Source organism: Myotis myotis, unplaced genomic scaffold (assembly GCF_014108235.1).
Source record: "Myotis myotis isolate mMyoMyo1 unplaced genomic scaffold, mMyoMyo1.p scaffold_m19_p_3, whole genome shotgun sequence".
Classification (NCBI taxonomy): Eukaryota; Metazoa; Chordata; class Mammalia; order Chiroptera; family Vespertilionidae; genus Myotis; species Myotis myotis.
The window spans coordinates 112,003,899-112,021,088 of NW_023416335.1; the positions used below are offsets into that span (position 1 = coordinate 112,003,899).

The following is a 17,190-nucleotide window of genomic DNA, read 5'->3' on the forward strand; positions in this document are numbered from 1 at the left end:
GTTGGAGCATCTGCTCCCAGGTGATCAGTGTAGATATAGCAATGGGTCGAACGTCGAACAAATGGTCAGACACTTAGCATATTAGGATTTTATTATATAGGATGGGTTTGGGGAACCAGAAAATTAAACTTGAAGTGTGGCAGGAACACCGGATAAAAATTAAGATGAACAAAGAGCATCTGAAGGTATCTACTTACAGATAAAGACAGTACAAAGAAAGAGAATTACAGGCCAATATCTCAACTATCAGCAAAGTGGGAATAGAGGGATCATATCTCAACATAATAAAAGCCATATATGACAAACCTATAGCCAACATCATATTCAATGGGCAAAAACTAAAACTATTTTCTCTGATAACAGGAAAAAGACAGGATGCCCACATTCACCACTCTTGTTCAACATAGTACTGTAAGTGCGAGCCACAGCAACCAGACAAAAAGAAAAAATAAAAGGCATCTAAATCAGAAAGGAGGAAGTAAAAATCTCATTATTCACAGATGACATGATATTGTACACAGAAAACACTAAAGACTCCACCAAAAAACTACTAGATTTAATAAATGAATTTGGCAATGTAATAGGATACAAAATTAACACCCAAACATCTATGGCATTTTTATTTTTTATTTTATTTATTTAATTTAATTTTTCAGGTACCAAAGGTGTAACCCAGGTGCTCTACAGTGGCAGTGATGAATTCATAACCATGGCTGGCCTCCCACTCATGTCTAGGCTCCCAGGCTGCTCCCTTACTCGCCCTGGCCACTCCCTCCTCCCTGCCCGCCTTCCTTGCTCCCAGGCTCCTCATTTCTATGGCATTTTTATACACCAATAATGACCTCTCAGAAAGAGAAACTAAACAAACAATCCCATTTACCAATACAAAAAAAAAAGTTAAGACACTGAGTAATAAACTTAACGAAGGAAGTAAAAGACCTGTGTTTGGAAAACTATAGGACATGGAAAAAAGAGATAGAGGAGAGGAAGCTATAAACAAGTGGAAGTATATACCATGTTGATGGACTGGTAAAATCAACATCATTAAAATATCCATACCCAAAGCAATCTATCCATTCAATACAATCCCTATTAAATTACCAATGGAATATTTCATAGATCTAGAATAAATACTCCAAAAATTTATTTGGAACTAAGGAAGACCCTGAATAGCCACAGCAATCTTGAGAATGAAGAACAAAGTTGGAGGAATCACAATACCAGATATCAAGTTTTATACTACAATGCCACTGTACTCAAAATAGCCTCATAGCACAAGAACAGGCATATAGATCAATGGAACAGAACAGAGAACCCAGAAGTTAACCCATGCAATTACGCTCAATTAATATTTGACAAAGGAGGCAAGAGCATACAATGTAGTCAAGGCAGTCTCTTCAATAAATGATGCTGAGAAAACTGGACAGGTACATGCAAAAAAATGCAACTAGACCACCAACTTACATCATATACAAGAATAAATTCAAATTGGATAAAAGACTTAAATGTAAATCGTGAAATAATAAAAATCTTAAAAGAAACCATAGGCAACAAAATCTCAGACATCTCTCGTAGCAATATGTTTACTGATACATCTCCAAGGACAATGGAAACTAAAGGGAAAGTAAACAAATGGGACTACATCTCTTTTGCACAGCAAAAGAAACCAAAATAACAAGAGAACCTCACTGCACGGGAGAACATATTTGCCAATGATACATCTGATACGTGTTAATCTCCAAAATATATGGGAAACTCATACAACTTAACAAAAGGAAGACAAACAATCCAATTAAAAAATGGGCAAAGGACCTAAATAGATACTTCTCCAAAGTGGACATACAGAAGGCTAAGAGACACATGAAAAAATGCTCCAAGTCACTAATCATCTGACAGATGCAAATCAAAATAATAATGAGGTGCCACCTCACACCTGTCAGAATGGCTATCATCAACAAATCAACAAACGACAAGTGCTGGCAAGAATGTGGACAAAAGGGAACCCTCATGCACTGCTGGTGGGAATGCAGACTGATGCAGCCTCTGTGGAAAACAGTATGGAGTTTCCTCAAAAAATTAAAAATAGAACTCCCATTTGACCCAGTGATCCCACTTTTAGGACTAATAGTATATCCTAAGAAATCAGAAACACCAATCAGAAAGAATATATGCACCCCTATGTTCATAGCGGCACAATTTACAATAGCTGAGATTTGGAAACAGCCCAAGTACCCATCAGCATATGAATGGTTATAAAAGCTGTGGCACATTTACACAATGGAATACTACACAGCTGTAAAAAAGAAAGAACTCTACCATTTGCAACAGGATGGATGACCCTGGAGAGCATTATGCTAAGCAAAATAAGCCAGTCAGAGAAAGATAATTATCATCTGATCTCACTCATTTGTGGAATCTAATGAACAAAATAAACTAATGAACAAAATAGATCGAGAAACATAGAAGCATGGAACAGACTGTAGAACCTCAGAGGGAAAGCAGGGGAGGGTGGATGGGCAGGAAGAGCACAACCAAAGAACTTGTATGCATATACACTTAACCACTGGACACAGGCAATGGGGCTTGGGGTAGCGGAATGGGGGAGGGAGTGGACTAGAAGAGGTCAATGGGACGGGGGAGTGGACATATGTAATACTTCCAACAATAAAGATTTTTTAAAAAGAGGGGAAATACAGTCTAACAAAAATGCCCAAGAGATCAAGTTTGTATTTGTAAAATATTCTTTTTTAATCTGAGGGTTTAGTATATTTGTCTCTACTTTTTTCATACATGATAAATTCTATAAATCAAAAACAAGTACACCATTTACCTTACATATGTTTTTAATTAGAGAGCCTGCAATCTGAAGAGAAAATCTAGTGTACTTCCAACAGTTTGCTAAATAGACAACCAGTGTGGAATGTGATTAAGTGCTACTCAAAGATGCACACAAAACAAGCTCAGACCATAAGCTTCCTGAGGGCAGAAACTACCAGATTCATTCCTACTCCCCCTGGCATCGAACATAGGCTGGTATACAGCAGTTGGATAATATCCTGACTGGTTAAATTGTTGGATAATATCCTGACTGGTTAAATTGTTAAAATTAAATGAGGAGAAGCTTTGGTGGAAAGATGATAAATTCACTTTGAACATCCCATTGGGCCACAGTGAATTCTGAAGGTATGAAAAGTGTATTGTCAAACTTGAACATAATTGTCATGTGCTCAGTCATATCAATATGGCTTATTAAAAACTTACAACCTGTCTCAGTATGTATAATGCAGTGCTTAATCTGAAAAAGAAAATCAGCCTATATCTATGAGTAAAGACGTTGAGAAGAGAGGAAGAAAAAAACTTACATAAGGCAAAAATTATAGCATCTATAAGATATTTCATTTTATTATTAGTTGAATTTATTCTATTTGCAGAATGGATATGTGATTAAGAGGAGCGGTACGAATGAAGGACTCACCTCTGTCTGTATTAGGAATTCCCAGATCCACTGTAGGAATGGAACTTTCTGCATAGTCACTGTAGTATTCAATGAGACTGGCCTGACCCGCCCACGTCTGCTTTACAATGGGGACTGAAAAAATGAGAGAAGTGATAGTCACTGACAGTTGTATAGAAAAGTTTGGAATCTCAAAGGGGCAGCACAATCCCCTATAAAGAAAGAGAACTGTTACTTGTTCGTTTCCAAGTGTTCCAAGCCTTAGAACTCGCTTTTCTACCCTGAGAAATGCTATATGCACATGAATAAAACCCTCTTCCTGGGCCATTTTCAATATACTCTAGAGCCAAGCACTTTTTACTCCTGGTGATGAATAAATACACTTGCTTCCATATAATAATAAATTTTCTGATTATACTTATTGTGTTTAATCAGTATATAATCAGCAATCTGATTATACTGTTGCATTTAAATTAATTGTAACTAATTTTTCTCTTTGCCCAACTGAGTTCATTTAAAATTTGCGAGTGGATTTTTATAAAGCTTTTTAGGGAGGTGGAAAATATAATTACTTCCAAAGATGAGAATAGTCTTTATGGTTCTGACTGAGATGCTATTTTGTCTTTTAAAATGGGGGGAGGGTATCTTTTCAAACTACACTGTCTCACCCAGAGATTCCAATAGGACCACCCAACTCTATAAAGGGTGGTCCCAACTCTACCATTGGGAATCACTCCATATAATGACTGATGTTATTATTGTACTTTTGAAATATGTGAAATAAGATCTGGAGAACCATTGCAGATTTTAAAACTCCATCATTAACAGATAAATTGTTTTAATACAATAAACACAAACAACAAAAAACTTTCCTGGTTTTCTGCATTTTAGGGTGAGAGGTTAAAAGGCAGCTCTGTATCCACGCCTGACGTAGAATTCTGCCTGATCACTATTTGATATTAATTCACTTGACCAACTATCCTAGTAATTATTTGCTTGTGTGTTTTTTAGAGTTACTTTCTGCATCTCTAAATATTAACGAGAATAAGGTGTTTCTGTCATATTTTTAATAGAAAAAGCCTTCCTACCTAGATTTTATACCCTATTAATTTAAGAATCTCAACTCTGATAAAGTCTTCAGATCAATATTTTAAGACTTTATCAGATCTTTTCCTTTTTCCCAGACCAAATAAAAATAAATTATATGCAAAAGCAGCCAATGCAATGCCAAATTTAAGTGGTTAGCTATGTAAATCAACAAATTCAGTCAAACTCAGATAGCCTTTGTACATAAAATGCAAAAGTGCACCATTTTGTAGTCCATTATTCACCAACTTTAAGAAAGATAAAGACCTATAAATTCTGGATATTTTCTATAATAATCTCCAAAATACCTATTCTAACCCACCAAATATATTTTATACATTAAAATATAAATTTCTGCAATCATAAAAAAAGGCAGATACAAAGACTTCTCCAAGTCAAAACAAAGATGCAGTAAATGATATGGCTGCTATAGGAAAAAATAATCCACACTGTTCTACTTCCAAATTCTAGCACAATAAAAATCTTCATCATGACATTGTACTGGCAGGCTGCTTTGCACATAATGAGCAGAGGACTTACCCCAGAAAGGGCTCCCTGCAGCCTGCAGCCACTAAATATTCCCACTCTTGGGTGAAATGTTCCCCAATGCATAAGGCTGGAAAGGTCAAGAACTTTCCTCGGTCCCCAGCACTGGGTTTTATAAGCCATAAAAAGTCTACTTCCATTTCTCTCAGCCCTTAGTTGTCAGTTCCTATTGGCTCTAATAAGCCTTATTAAACAGCATAGGTATTTCTTCTCAATTAGCAGATTTAAATGAAATAAAAATCGAGTGTGAGTTAGCTCTTTACCTCTATTTTTTGTTTTCAGTTGAAACAAATTTCACTAAAGGTCAGAATTACTATATGAATGGTTCCCCACCAACTAGTACAGTGACTGGGATGTATTAGGCACTTAATAAATAGTTAAATGAGGATTAAATTTTGTAGAAATTCCAACAAGAAGCCTACAGCTATTTTTGGAACTAGTGTAAAGGAAAGTTTTATTCATGACAGTGATTCTTTTGTACAAGATGGGTATCCCCATTACCAATCATTTAAAAATAAACTAACCATTTTAATATAATGAAGTGTTATGACTCGATAATACCAAAAGCATTCAAGAGTTTGTGTTATCTGTCACTATAACTCATGTGGATTTGTCCTATGTGCCAACTGCAAAGAATTTCAAGCTAAGGCTAAGTTTTGTATACTGGTAACAGCAGGTTAAGGCTTTATTTTCAATTAAACAGTGTTGATTCTAAATTAGTTAACACTTTAAAAATATTGGTCTATTTTATTAGTTATTTGAATTCTAAATTGAATTCATTATATTACTTATATTTTATATAGTATTCAAGCAGAGCTTTCCTAAAGATATTAAACATTGAAAAATATTTCAAAATAGTTACATGCTCTAATATCTCATTTTCACATTAGCTAATAGATACTTGATATTATATGGTAGAGAACCAAACTTTCTACCATACAATAAAACAACAGTGAATGCCTCTTTCCAGGTTTGCTGCAAGATAAGTTAAAATTGGAGCAAAGTAAAAATTGGACTACAACAAAACCCCACTGCACAAAAGGCATAAATCTTCCACGTGCCCTTCCAGTCTTGATGGGGGGAAGAGCAGTGTCATGCTATGAGGCAAGGAGCACACATTTTTACCCCGAGTTAATTTACCTGCAAAACTCTAATTCCAAATGAAGAGGAACTTGACACTTGAACACAATACAAAAACCACCACACAATCAACTGTGATTCTTGATTTTATGGAATCTGCTGTTTTTGACAAACAGACCTATTGTTGCCTCAATATGCAAGTCAATGACCACAAAATTAGAGATACCTGCCTAAACTGTGTTCTAATTCCTGTTTGTAGAGATGGGGTGGATGGAAGACTGTAAAGCATCCCTCATGGGTGATCTGAAACATTTTAGGGCAATCTGGGATATCTTCACCTGTTCCAAAGCCAGGAGAGAACAAATGAGCCAACACTTGACTCCCTTCCTCTCTTTAAGAATTAATCTAATCACTCCACTTAACCTAGGGTGTAGCCTTGCCCCTTGCTGCATTTTAATCCAAGCCTCACGTTTTAAATTAGCAGACTGTAGGGCAGCAGCTGTCAGACTCTCTATGGTAATCAGAGGACACAGCTACCGCAAACTCCTTTTAATAAGTTTGTTCAGATCCTCCTCTTCTGGACAAGATCACTGCAGTAAAGATATCAAATGGGTATTTTTTAACCTAAAAAGGATAAAGTGTTTATTTTTAGGCGCTCAAGAAGTCGTGAAAAGGAACTAAAGGCTGAGCAAATAGCAATTTAACCTCTGTAATTAGAAGGAGATGGCAGAGGAGCATCTTACAATCAACCATCTGATGAACATGAACCGTGGCTGCCCTGAGATACCTGGGACATGCATACAGGCAAAATGATGCAAAGAACATTCTTCACATTTTCTGACAGCTCACATCACGTAGTGATGAACACTAACCCAAGAGGAAGTGATCGTGCTGAATATTAAATTCCAGAGATCTCCTTGCTTAAATATAATCGGACATGCTATGCCCAATTTCCTTGCTTTATATAATTCTTACAGTTTCTTAAAACCCTACTAAATGCTTGCGTCTCAGAGAGTGTTGCTGTTTCAATGGTAACAACATGTATTTCTTACTTAAGCTAAAAGACAAAATATGCTTTTGCTGCCCGTGTTCTAAGATTTTTTTTTTTCATTTAAATCAGAATCCAGACATAAGTAGTTACATAATTGTTAGTTTCACTAATAGGGAAAAAAATACAGGAGGTGAAATAACTTTTTTAAAAATTTTGGAACGTGGCTTTATAGGAATAAAGCAATGAGTTCAATGTATATTTTCCCTTGTCTTGATTAGAGTCTTGGACAGAGTGTCCATCCTTCACCCTTTTTCCTGGGGGTTGGCCAACATTATAAGGAGCCAGGAGTACAGGATGTCACTAGTATCCACTTACGCTCAGTCCCTGGGGGAAGCATACCCACAAGTGACAACCTGCCACCAGATAACTCACTAATGCTACTTCCCACTCTCAATTTGTTAGGCAAACACAGTCTTATTTTCCTTCATTGCCATTTGGCTTTGTCACTTCAAATGTTTCTACCACAGGAAGGAAAAAAATATATACCCCAAACCACGTATCCTGCTCAACTACAGCTGTAATATACTTGGACAGGTTAGCAATCTAAAGTCCCTGCTTGATTTATATTTGAGATCACCTGTGGATTTCAGTTCCTGTTTATCCCCGTTGTTGCTGAAAATAAAGGCTACTTCCACAGCATCTGTCCAAGTCAAACTTGACCTTGAACATAGCAGAGCATCAACACAAATATCAAATAGGATTTATCAAGTGTTCGGTTTGGAATACATCCAAGGAGATCACAGTATAGCTGTGCCATGGCAGAAAGAATCTGGGGTTTGGAGCCAGAAAACCGAGCTCCAGCTGTCCCATCAATAGACCACAGGAACTTGGGCCGGTTGTATCTATTTATACTCAGCTTACTCTACAATATCAAGTGAATAACATTAGTTATCACATCACAAAGAATATTCAACAAGAAATTAAATGACAGAATGTATGTGGAAAAACACACCAGAAAATGTAAAAAAGATAGCAGTCAGCAGCAGTTACTGTGGCACTGTCATTGTAACTAACATTATTACTAGATAATTATTTGTCACAACTGGTGGCTAGACTAGACTTAAAAAAAGGAAGGCAGAGCCCAGGGACATGTCAGGCTTCACTTACATCCAGCCAGTGGACTCCAAATCCCTAAAATCCTGCTGCCTTAGACTATCTTTCCAAACAAACAAGTCCAAGTTTAAGGAGGGCTTGCCACAGAAACCCACCTGTGAAAGCCTTTTAGGTTTCATTGACCTCCAGATCCAAATTAACAGCAGCAATAAATGCACCTAGCTTGGGGGGAAGTGGGTTTGTTTGAATGCTCCTGACATATTTTTAAGATTCCTTAATTTTTAAAGATTTTGACTCAAAATTAAAATACAAAAGCATCAGATGGATATCTTAAAAGATTATTTCAACCTTATGCAAATAAGAGTAATAAAACAGATTATTCAAAACTACAAGATTAAAAGTAGCAACTTTTCATTTCTGTAGCACATTAAAAATATAATAGAAATGGTACCTAATTTTACTGTCACTTGAAAAATGTGTTTCAAAAGAGAAAATACCACTACCATCACCACCACCATCATCACCACCATTATCACTTCCACCACCATTCTTAACATTTTAATGTCAAAGCACTCACTACTCTATGTGCAGCGTCAAGATCCAAGTAAAATAAATTAATTCAAACACTTCTGTTTGCTGTTAAAAAAAAAAAAAAAAAAAAAGCGCAGCCTAGTTCATTTCCTTTATACTTTTTGTGAAAGATACTTTCAAGAATCATCCCACAAAGCCATTCTAGATTATGGTAAAAGCAAAAGGATATTAAATCTAGGTTAAATTTGTGATAAATGAAAAATTTACCTGCTACATTGAATTTAATAGTATTTTATGACTCCTTCTATAATGAATGTTATATTTATTTAGGCTGATTTAATATGACTTGGAACTTAAGATGACTATTTTAGGTAAACATAAAGGTTTATAGTTAACCTATTTTAAGATACTGTTGATTATAACCACATTTTAATTGATGTCAATGTCTTAGAATTCTGTATGGATGGAAAATTTGAATAAAAACATCCACCTGCATGCCAGGATTTCCTTATGAAGGGACCACTGCTTATAAGGCACTTTTCCCCCTTTCTCTGATATATTTACTCATGAAAAAATTCATGTCTTAAAAGTTCCAATATGTGCATTTGAGATAAATGTAAAAAGAAGGAACAGTCTTTAAGAAACATTCCTTCTTGGTCACATTGAAATCCCATCTAATATTCTCAAACTGAAAGTTCAGAGACTGTGCATCAATATAACAGGACATTGTTTTGCAAAATGCATTCTTATTCACATAGTGTTCCAAGATTGCAACAGCTGAGCGTGTCCATTTCCCATTTAAAACACTGCTTTAAATAGTAGTTAGAAGAGTTAGGAGTACTCAGGTTCCAATATAAAATTGTCCTTTCTAATTGCTCTCGGTGATTGAAATGATATGACGAGAAATATTGGTTAATTAATGCATTCACTTCAGCGATATATGTGTCACTATGCCTTTCTTAAGTTGATATCTGGTTTTTACTTTTTTTAAGATGACAATTCGGAATCTAAAAATTCAATAAAAATGAATAACCCAAAACATACTTCTATCATCATGAAATTTCTTGCACGTTTTTACTGCAACAAAAATATCCTCCTTCTTCACTGGATTTCCCTAAAAAACAAGGAAAAATGGATGCATATATGAGTGCATGTTATCTTACCTTCCTATCCACTTCAGATCTCACATGCTCTAGAGCTCAAATGCATTAGTGTCAGGGACATCTTTCTGTTTCCAGGAAGAAGTTTTAGGGGGGAAAGGAACTGTAGCTCAACTGAAAACAAAGCCTTTGATGTCAGCCAGACCAGGACTGGAATCCTAGCTCTGCTACTCATACAACGTGTCATCTGGACAAGTCCATTCCGCTCTCTGAATTTCAGTCTGCCATTTAAGAAGTGGGAGAAGTAACCACCAGTAAAACTGCTTTTATTAAAGTACACCATAGGTGCCCAATAAATGTCAGCTTTATTCCCTTTTCTTTTTCTGGTTGGTAAAGATTTTGACAAAAGGAGAGAACTAAGGGGATGTCAGTGTAAAATAAGAGATGACTCCTTTAGGTGGGCCTGAACTTACTGTGATGTTTAAAGTATTTTTATGGTCCTTTTATTGTCTATCCAAGTCTAGGCTACACTGCTGTTCTGTCCTATGCCAAAGGTAGAATTACTTCAAACATCTGATGGCGGGGAGGGCTGGAGCCCTGAGCTGGCTCCAGTCCAGCTGATCACTCAGATGAAAGGGGGCAGATAGAGAGATCTGTGGACAACTCACTCCTAAGGCCACGGACTGCATCATGGGAGTTCTGACCGCTTTATCACCTGTTCAGGCCTTCAACAAAATTCAGTCATGCCTCCTACATCACTTGGGATTGGTACATAGTGACATTTAACCACAGCTCTGTCATGTCACTCAAGGTACTAGGAGGTCGCCCTCCCCACTAGATTCCCTAGAACAAGCATTAAAGAACAAGCAAGTATAATGTCTACAACTGAGCAAACATTACAGATTCACCCCATTGTTGCAGTGTGTGTGTGTGTGTGTGTGTGTGTGTAAAAGAAAGAACATATATTCATCTTTCAAAATGCAACACACAGACTTCTGTGTGACTGACTTGAGAATAACAGAAAACATATGAGGGTGGTGAGTAAATGTTTCCTTATGCGGAAGAACTCGTCACAACCTAGTGAGCTTCGGGGTCTTCAGGCTTGTCCTGGGGACTGGACTGAGGGCTGCCATAAAGAGGAAGTTCATTCTGGACGTTCTGGACAGTGTCAGGTGAGATCAACATGGGGTCACCAGCTGAGAGAGTAATGAGATGGGCTGAGGAGAGGCTCGGGTATCATGGGAAATTTTTGAAATTGCCTTTCTAGGAAAAGAACTAGGTATTCCAATAAACACTTGTTATATCATCAACAAAAGAAGTGACTCTGAAGAGCGTGGCAGGCAATGCTGCACGAAGGCTCTGGGGGAGGCTGTGCTGGTCACTGTGCAGCCTCGAGCAAGGATTCCTCAGTGCTTCTCTCTTTCCTCTGTAAAATGGGGTGGCGGCAGTGCTTACCTGAGAGGGCTGTTATTAATAGAAACATGACGTACAGTTCTTACCTGGGGCACGACAAACAATTTTTTTCAGTATGTAAAGTGCTGGGACAACATATGCACAGCAGGTACATCATCCTTTGACGTGCAAGGACGTTTTTCTTCTATTACTTACACACAGGGGGAGGGAAGAGTGGAATGTAGTAACACAGTGGGCGTCCATGCCATCTGTACACAACTCAGGCACTGGAGTAAGGGGAGGTCCGTTACCGTTGTCCCAGATGTAGAGGGCGATCTGTCAGAAGGCGGGAGACCAGCAGTGAGGGAACGAACTCAACCAACGCCACACGTATAGAAGGTATGCAACAGTTCAAGGAAGAGCAATCACACTTTCTATAGGCAGTATAAGATGGAAGCATGTCAATTTGTCAATATTCAACAGCTCTTTACTTACAAAAATAGTAATTCCATATGTATTGACCTATCTTTTATTAACAACAATGAACTAAGAATCAATATTCTGACCTGCAAAAAATTCCGAAGTTGTTACAATCAATTGTGGGGAAGCTATTATGAGGATTCCCAAACATCACAGAGAAAGATGCAAGAAAATATTATCATGACTGGTTTCCTGCAGTATGGTAATGACATAGCCTAACCACCCGACTTGCTGAAAATATTGACAAATGTAGACAAAATATCTTTAAAATCACTGTAAATGGCTTGCTAAATTGGCACAAGAGTGTGGAGCTTATAAGGACAAAAATGCAAGAGTGAGAACCTGGGACAAGGACATCAAGGACGACAGCCTTCCTGTGGGATGCGGAGTTTCTGATTTGAGTTCTGCGCAGACAGTCTATGACCCACTGAGGTGGGGTGTCTAACAGAAAACCTCACAGAGCTGGGAATCTGGAGCTAGACGGAGGGGAAACATCTCCAAATCTCCTCTGGGATTTTGTAACCGAAAGCTAGGCCTTCCTAACTGTGCCACTTACGTGGTCCAAACACCTCAGAGGGATTTAAAGTGGCCCCACATCGGTACAACTGGCAGCAAAAGCAAGTACAAGTCCTTGCTGAGGAGCCAGGACCTCAATGTAGGACTCAGAGGATTGTGAGACAAAGTTCCAAAGGAGCAGGAACACTCAGAGAACCCACAAAAACACAAAGAAATGAGCTGATGAGCAAGCACCAGCAGACACAACTTCATCCAGATTGGCCGGAGTGGAATGCCCTCGGTGGGGAGAGATGCATGGGTGGTGGGGGAGGATGCGCTGATAGGGAATACAGAACACCTTTTACACCAGAAGACATGAATTCCTGATTACTGAGACTTTTAACCAAATAAACCATGACATACCTCATGTTTCAAATCTATTGTAAAGTCGGACCTCAGGGCCTCACTCTTTAGCCTCTTGGTAAGCCTAGGAAATAGAGACAAGTTGATGGTTTTTCTTAAAACAGAAGTGTCAAACAAGAATAAAACATTCTTGAGATTTTCCCATGTTTGAAAACAGGCAAAAGTACAAATTTTAAAATGAAAACAGGAATTTAATATCTGTGATACAAAGGACTGTGAAAATGCAAGGATTGTTTCAAATGCAGCATTCATTATTATAACATCTAGCAAATAATGTAAAATACAACACAATAAAAATGCCTTTAAAAAGAAAAAAGCCCTAAAGTTTGTTGACTCCTGATAATCCTTACACTAAATAATGACAGAGGAAGAAAAAGATAGAAAAACAAAAAGCTTGCTTTTCACCCTCCAACTTCTACCCAAATGAATTATAATTTGTGTAGATTTTAGTGGAAGAGAGCATGTGGTGCTGGGGAAGAATGTCATTTTCTTGCTTGAAAAATCTTCAGTGGCTCCTTGCAATGCACAATCAAGCTCCAAGCCCCTGGGCCCAGGCATGAGACCCCCTCCATGCCTCTCCACCTCCCCAGGCCCTCAGCACCCACCTGCCCCAAGCAGGGCACATTCCTGCCTTATCTCTTCTCCTGCTGCACCGCTGCCTCGAAAGCCCTCACCCAGCCTTTACTTGGCAAACTTTCTTCAAGACCAAACTCAAGGCCACCTTCTCTGTGAAACCTTTCCAGACTTACCCACCAGAACAAATGAAAACTTCCTTTGATCCCAGAGGAGGAAGCACTGCCCCATTAGCTTTGTCACATTCATTAGCCTGTTGTGCATACATCCTTCCCTGTGCTACACCTTCTGAGTCCTGCCAGCACTGCCCACCGTGCCTTGGCCAAAGTGAGCATTCAGTGAGCAGCCTGAATTGACAGGCAGGATATTCTTTGATTCCAAGCTGAGGGAGGTAGAATTACATACTTACCAAGACCAATGGGATTCCATATGGCTCTATAGATTCAATACAGGGTTAGAGATGAGACCATCAATTCCAATTATAAACCTCCTAATATAAACTTTAAGTATAAAGAAATAACGGTGATTTTAAAAGAAAGTAGTAATAAGTTTCCAAAGTGTTTACTGAGTTTTTAGCCTTGGTTAAGCCAGAGGTATTTCTTCAAAAAAGTACTTTTTATTAGAGAAAAGATAAAGAAGAGTTATAATTTCAGTTTAGTTATAAAGCATTTGTCTCATGGTTGATGCTAACGTAGCCTGGTGTCAGGTGGCTCCAAAAGAAGCCCCATGCAATCTCTGTCGATTCCTACTCAGTCTCTGCCCACAGATTTGTGAGTTGAAGTGGGCAATGGTAAAGGAATGGACAATATTCTCAGGCATATTCCAATATACATCAAAAGAAAAAAGGTCAGCCCTGGCATGGAATCTTATCCAGTTTGAATTCTACTAATTTGGAGCCAGTTTTTATAAGTAAACGATATCAAGGTAACTTTGGAAACTGGACTCATGCCAAGTGCCTCCAAAATCTGATCAGACCACAATTAGGCTCCAAAGACAGAAAAAGTCACACCTTGATACAAGCAAGGGACACAAAGCTGTGATCAGAATCCAATGTCAGGCGACACCCATTGTGAGATGGTCACACTACATATGCCCCTTCTTAACAGACAATAAACACCTCTAAACTGTTAGCCTAAATATGCCCTCTACCTTTGTCTTTAAGTTTCTCATTCAATTCTTGAATTTTTTTCTTTGGGGGGAACCTCAGAGAGGGGAAAAGTGAAGACCAAGGATTGTGTCTTAAAGATAAACAATGACCAACTGGAGGACAAATAAATATGTGCACTGACATTTTTAAGTGGCTGTGTCTAGCAGCCCATGGAGTGATGGCTACCTCAACATCGCCAAGTTCATGTTGATGGGTCACCTCATGCGACCACGGGACACAGTGAGCCTAAGTCAGTTACCTGCAAATGTATTTAGTTCTAAAAGTATGCAGGATGAAAAAACCAAGATGGCGGCATAGGTAAACACCAGAAATTGCTGCCTCCCACAACAAATTCAAAAATACAACTAAAAGACAAAACAGACATCATCCAGAACCACAGGAAGTCTGGCTGAGTGGAGATTCTACAACTAGAAGGAAAGAGAAAACACTGAGACTCAGAGGAGGTGCGGAAGTAAAGTGCAGAGGTACGGAGGCACACGCGGTAAGGGCTGGCAACTGAGGATGCGGCTGTCTTTTTGAATCGGGAGGGAGTCACAAGCCCCCGACAGCTCTGAACTCCAGTTCCAGGTGAGTCTCTGGGGACCTAGACTCATATGAAACTGGACTGTCTGGAAGCAGGCAGAACTTGAGGGCAGCTTTCTCTCAGAGGTGCTTTCAGCAATTACCGGGCCCTTTAGGGCAGGGCTGAGGATCAGCCATAGCTGTTTGCTCCACCCTGTTGATTCCCTGAGATCCTGCCCCACCCAAGCTGCTGCAGAGGCTTTTGCATATGAATGGCCTGGCCCTTTGCAAACTGAAAATTACCTAACAAACTGCAGCTGGGCCAGACAGACCCAGAACTTCCAAGAGAAGGCCCAAGGCCCCACAGCAGTTTGCAGTGCTTCATAGCTGGGCCTCATTTGGGCACCTCCAACCCCAAACAAGGAAGGGGAAACTGCAGATCTCCTCATAGCTCCCACTGGGTAGCCTCAGGCAGAGGCTAAATTAGCACCTCCTTAGATCCAAGAGCCAGTGTAGCCAGTGGTCAGAGTGGGACCATCCAGATTACAACTCCTCAGATCCATAAGGGACACACTCAGGGGGCAGACTCAGTGAGCACCAAAGCTCCACTGAAGCAAGTCTTGCCTCATAAGGGTGTCTTCAGCCCAGAAGTTCTCCCACTGTAGACACAGCTGATTTCACAGCCAATTGGCCTGGAGGTCAATTCCTCCCAGTGATACCTACAACAATCAAGGCTTAACTACAACAAGACTGTGCACAAAGCCCACAAAGAGGTGCACCAAGAGTGTCCACCTCAGGTAATTGGGGAGGCTGAGCCACTGGGTCCTATAGAACACCTAGCAGACAAAGCCACTCTACCAACACAGGGAAGCATAAAAAATGTGGAGACAAAGAAACAGGTCACAAATGACAGAAATGCAGGAAAGCAAACGACTGAATATAGTGTTCAAAACCACACTTTTAAGGTTTTTCAAGAACTTTCTAGACTGGTGAGACCGCCGATAAATGTAATGAGACCCTCAAGAAATCTAGTGAGACCCTCGAGGTTATGAAAAAGGACCAACTAGAAATTAAGCATACACTGACTGAAATAAAGAATATTATACAGACTCCCAACAGCAGACTAGAGGATTGCAAGAATCAAGTCAAAGATTTGAAATATGAAGAAGCAAAAAACACCCAACTAGAAAAGCAAAATGAAAAAAGAATCCAAAAATACGAAGATAGTGTAAGGAGCCTCTGGGACAGCTTCAAGCGTACCAACATCCGAATTATGGGGGTGCCAGAAGAAGAGAAAGAGCAAGATATTGAAAACCTATTTGAAGAAATAATGACAGAAAACTTCCCCTACCTGGAGAAAGAAATAGACTTACAAGTCCAGGAAGCGCAGAGAACCCCAAACAAAAGGAATCCAAAGAGGACCACACCAAGACACATCATAATTAAAATGCCAAGGGCAAAAGACAAAGAAGAAATCTTAAAATCAGCAAGAAAAAAACAGTTAGTTACCTACAAGGGAGTACCCATATTACTGTCAGCTGATTTCTCAACAGAAACTTTGCAGGCCAGAAGGGAGTGGCAAGAAATATTCAAAGTGATGAATGCCAAGAACCTACAACCAAGATTACTTTATCCAGCAAAGCTATCATTCAGAATTGAAGGTCAGATAAAGAGCTTCACAGATAAGGAAACTATAATAATCTGAACAATAAAGATTTAATTTAAAATAATAAAGAAAAAAAAAAGTATGCAGGATATTCCCCTAAAAAAAGGTTAGTCCTAGTAGTGGGAACTTATTTTCACTTTTCTATATACCAAGCGAGACAGCACAAGGGTTTTTTAAATGCTAATTTCAGTAATCAACAAAGCCCCCCAAAAAACAATTAAGGCCAGAAATTTCAATTGCTTAGATAAAATATTTCCGCATTAAATATTCAGTTCCTGTCAAATACGACATTTGATATTCAGCTTTCCCATTTTTAGAAGGCGTTAAGTCATGCCCCAATAACAGTTCTAAGGGCACACCAGCTAGACTGGAAACTACAACAGATGTAGGGCCTCTTCGACTCCATTCCAGGAAATCTTCCCATGAGACTTTTCTGGTTCCACTTGCAAGCCAGTCAACAGAGTGAGCTATTGAAGGAAATCTAGGTTAAGGTTTGCTGGTGGGAAAATAATGGCGAGCAGTAACAGTGTTCTGTAGTAACACCTAACTTAAGAAATCACCTTATTGGAAATTAATGAGTTTCTCCGAAGA

At 38.9% G+C, this 17,190-nt stretch overlaps 1 protein-coding gene across 1 annotated transcript in view; it reads right to left on the reverse strand.

The window, feature by feature from the left end:
• B3GLCT (beta 3-glucosyltransferase) overlaps window positions 1–17,190 on the reverse strand; it is a 138,919-nt gene that overhangs the window by 38,869 nt on the left and 82,860 nt on the right. The window contains exons 8-11 of the mRNA XM_036301567.1: window positions 12,692–12,755; window positions 11,510–11,629; window positions 9,846–9,915; window positions 3,476–3,589 (exon numbers count right to left, since the gene is read on the reverse strand). Coding sequence (XP_036157460.1) covers window positions 3,476–3,589; window positions 9,846–9,915; window positions 11,510–11,629; window positions 12,692–12,755 — 368 coding nt within the window. The remainder of the gene's footprint in view (window positions 1–3,475; window positions 3,590–9,845; window positions 9,916–11,509; window positions 11,630–12,691; window positions 12,756–17,190) is intronic.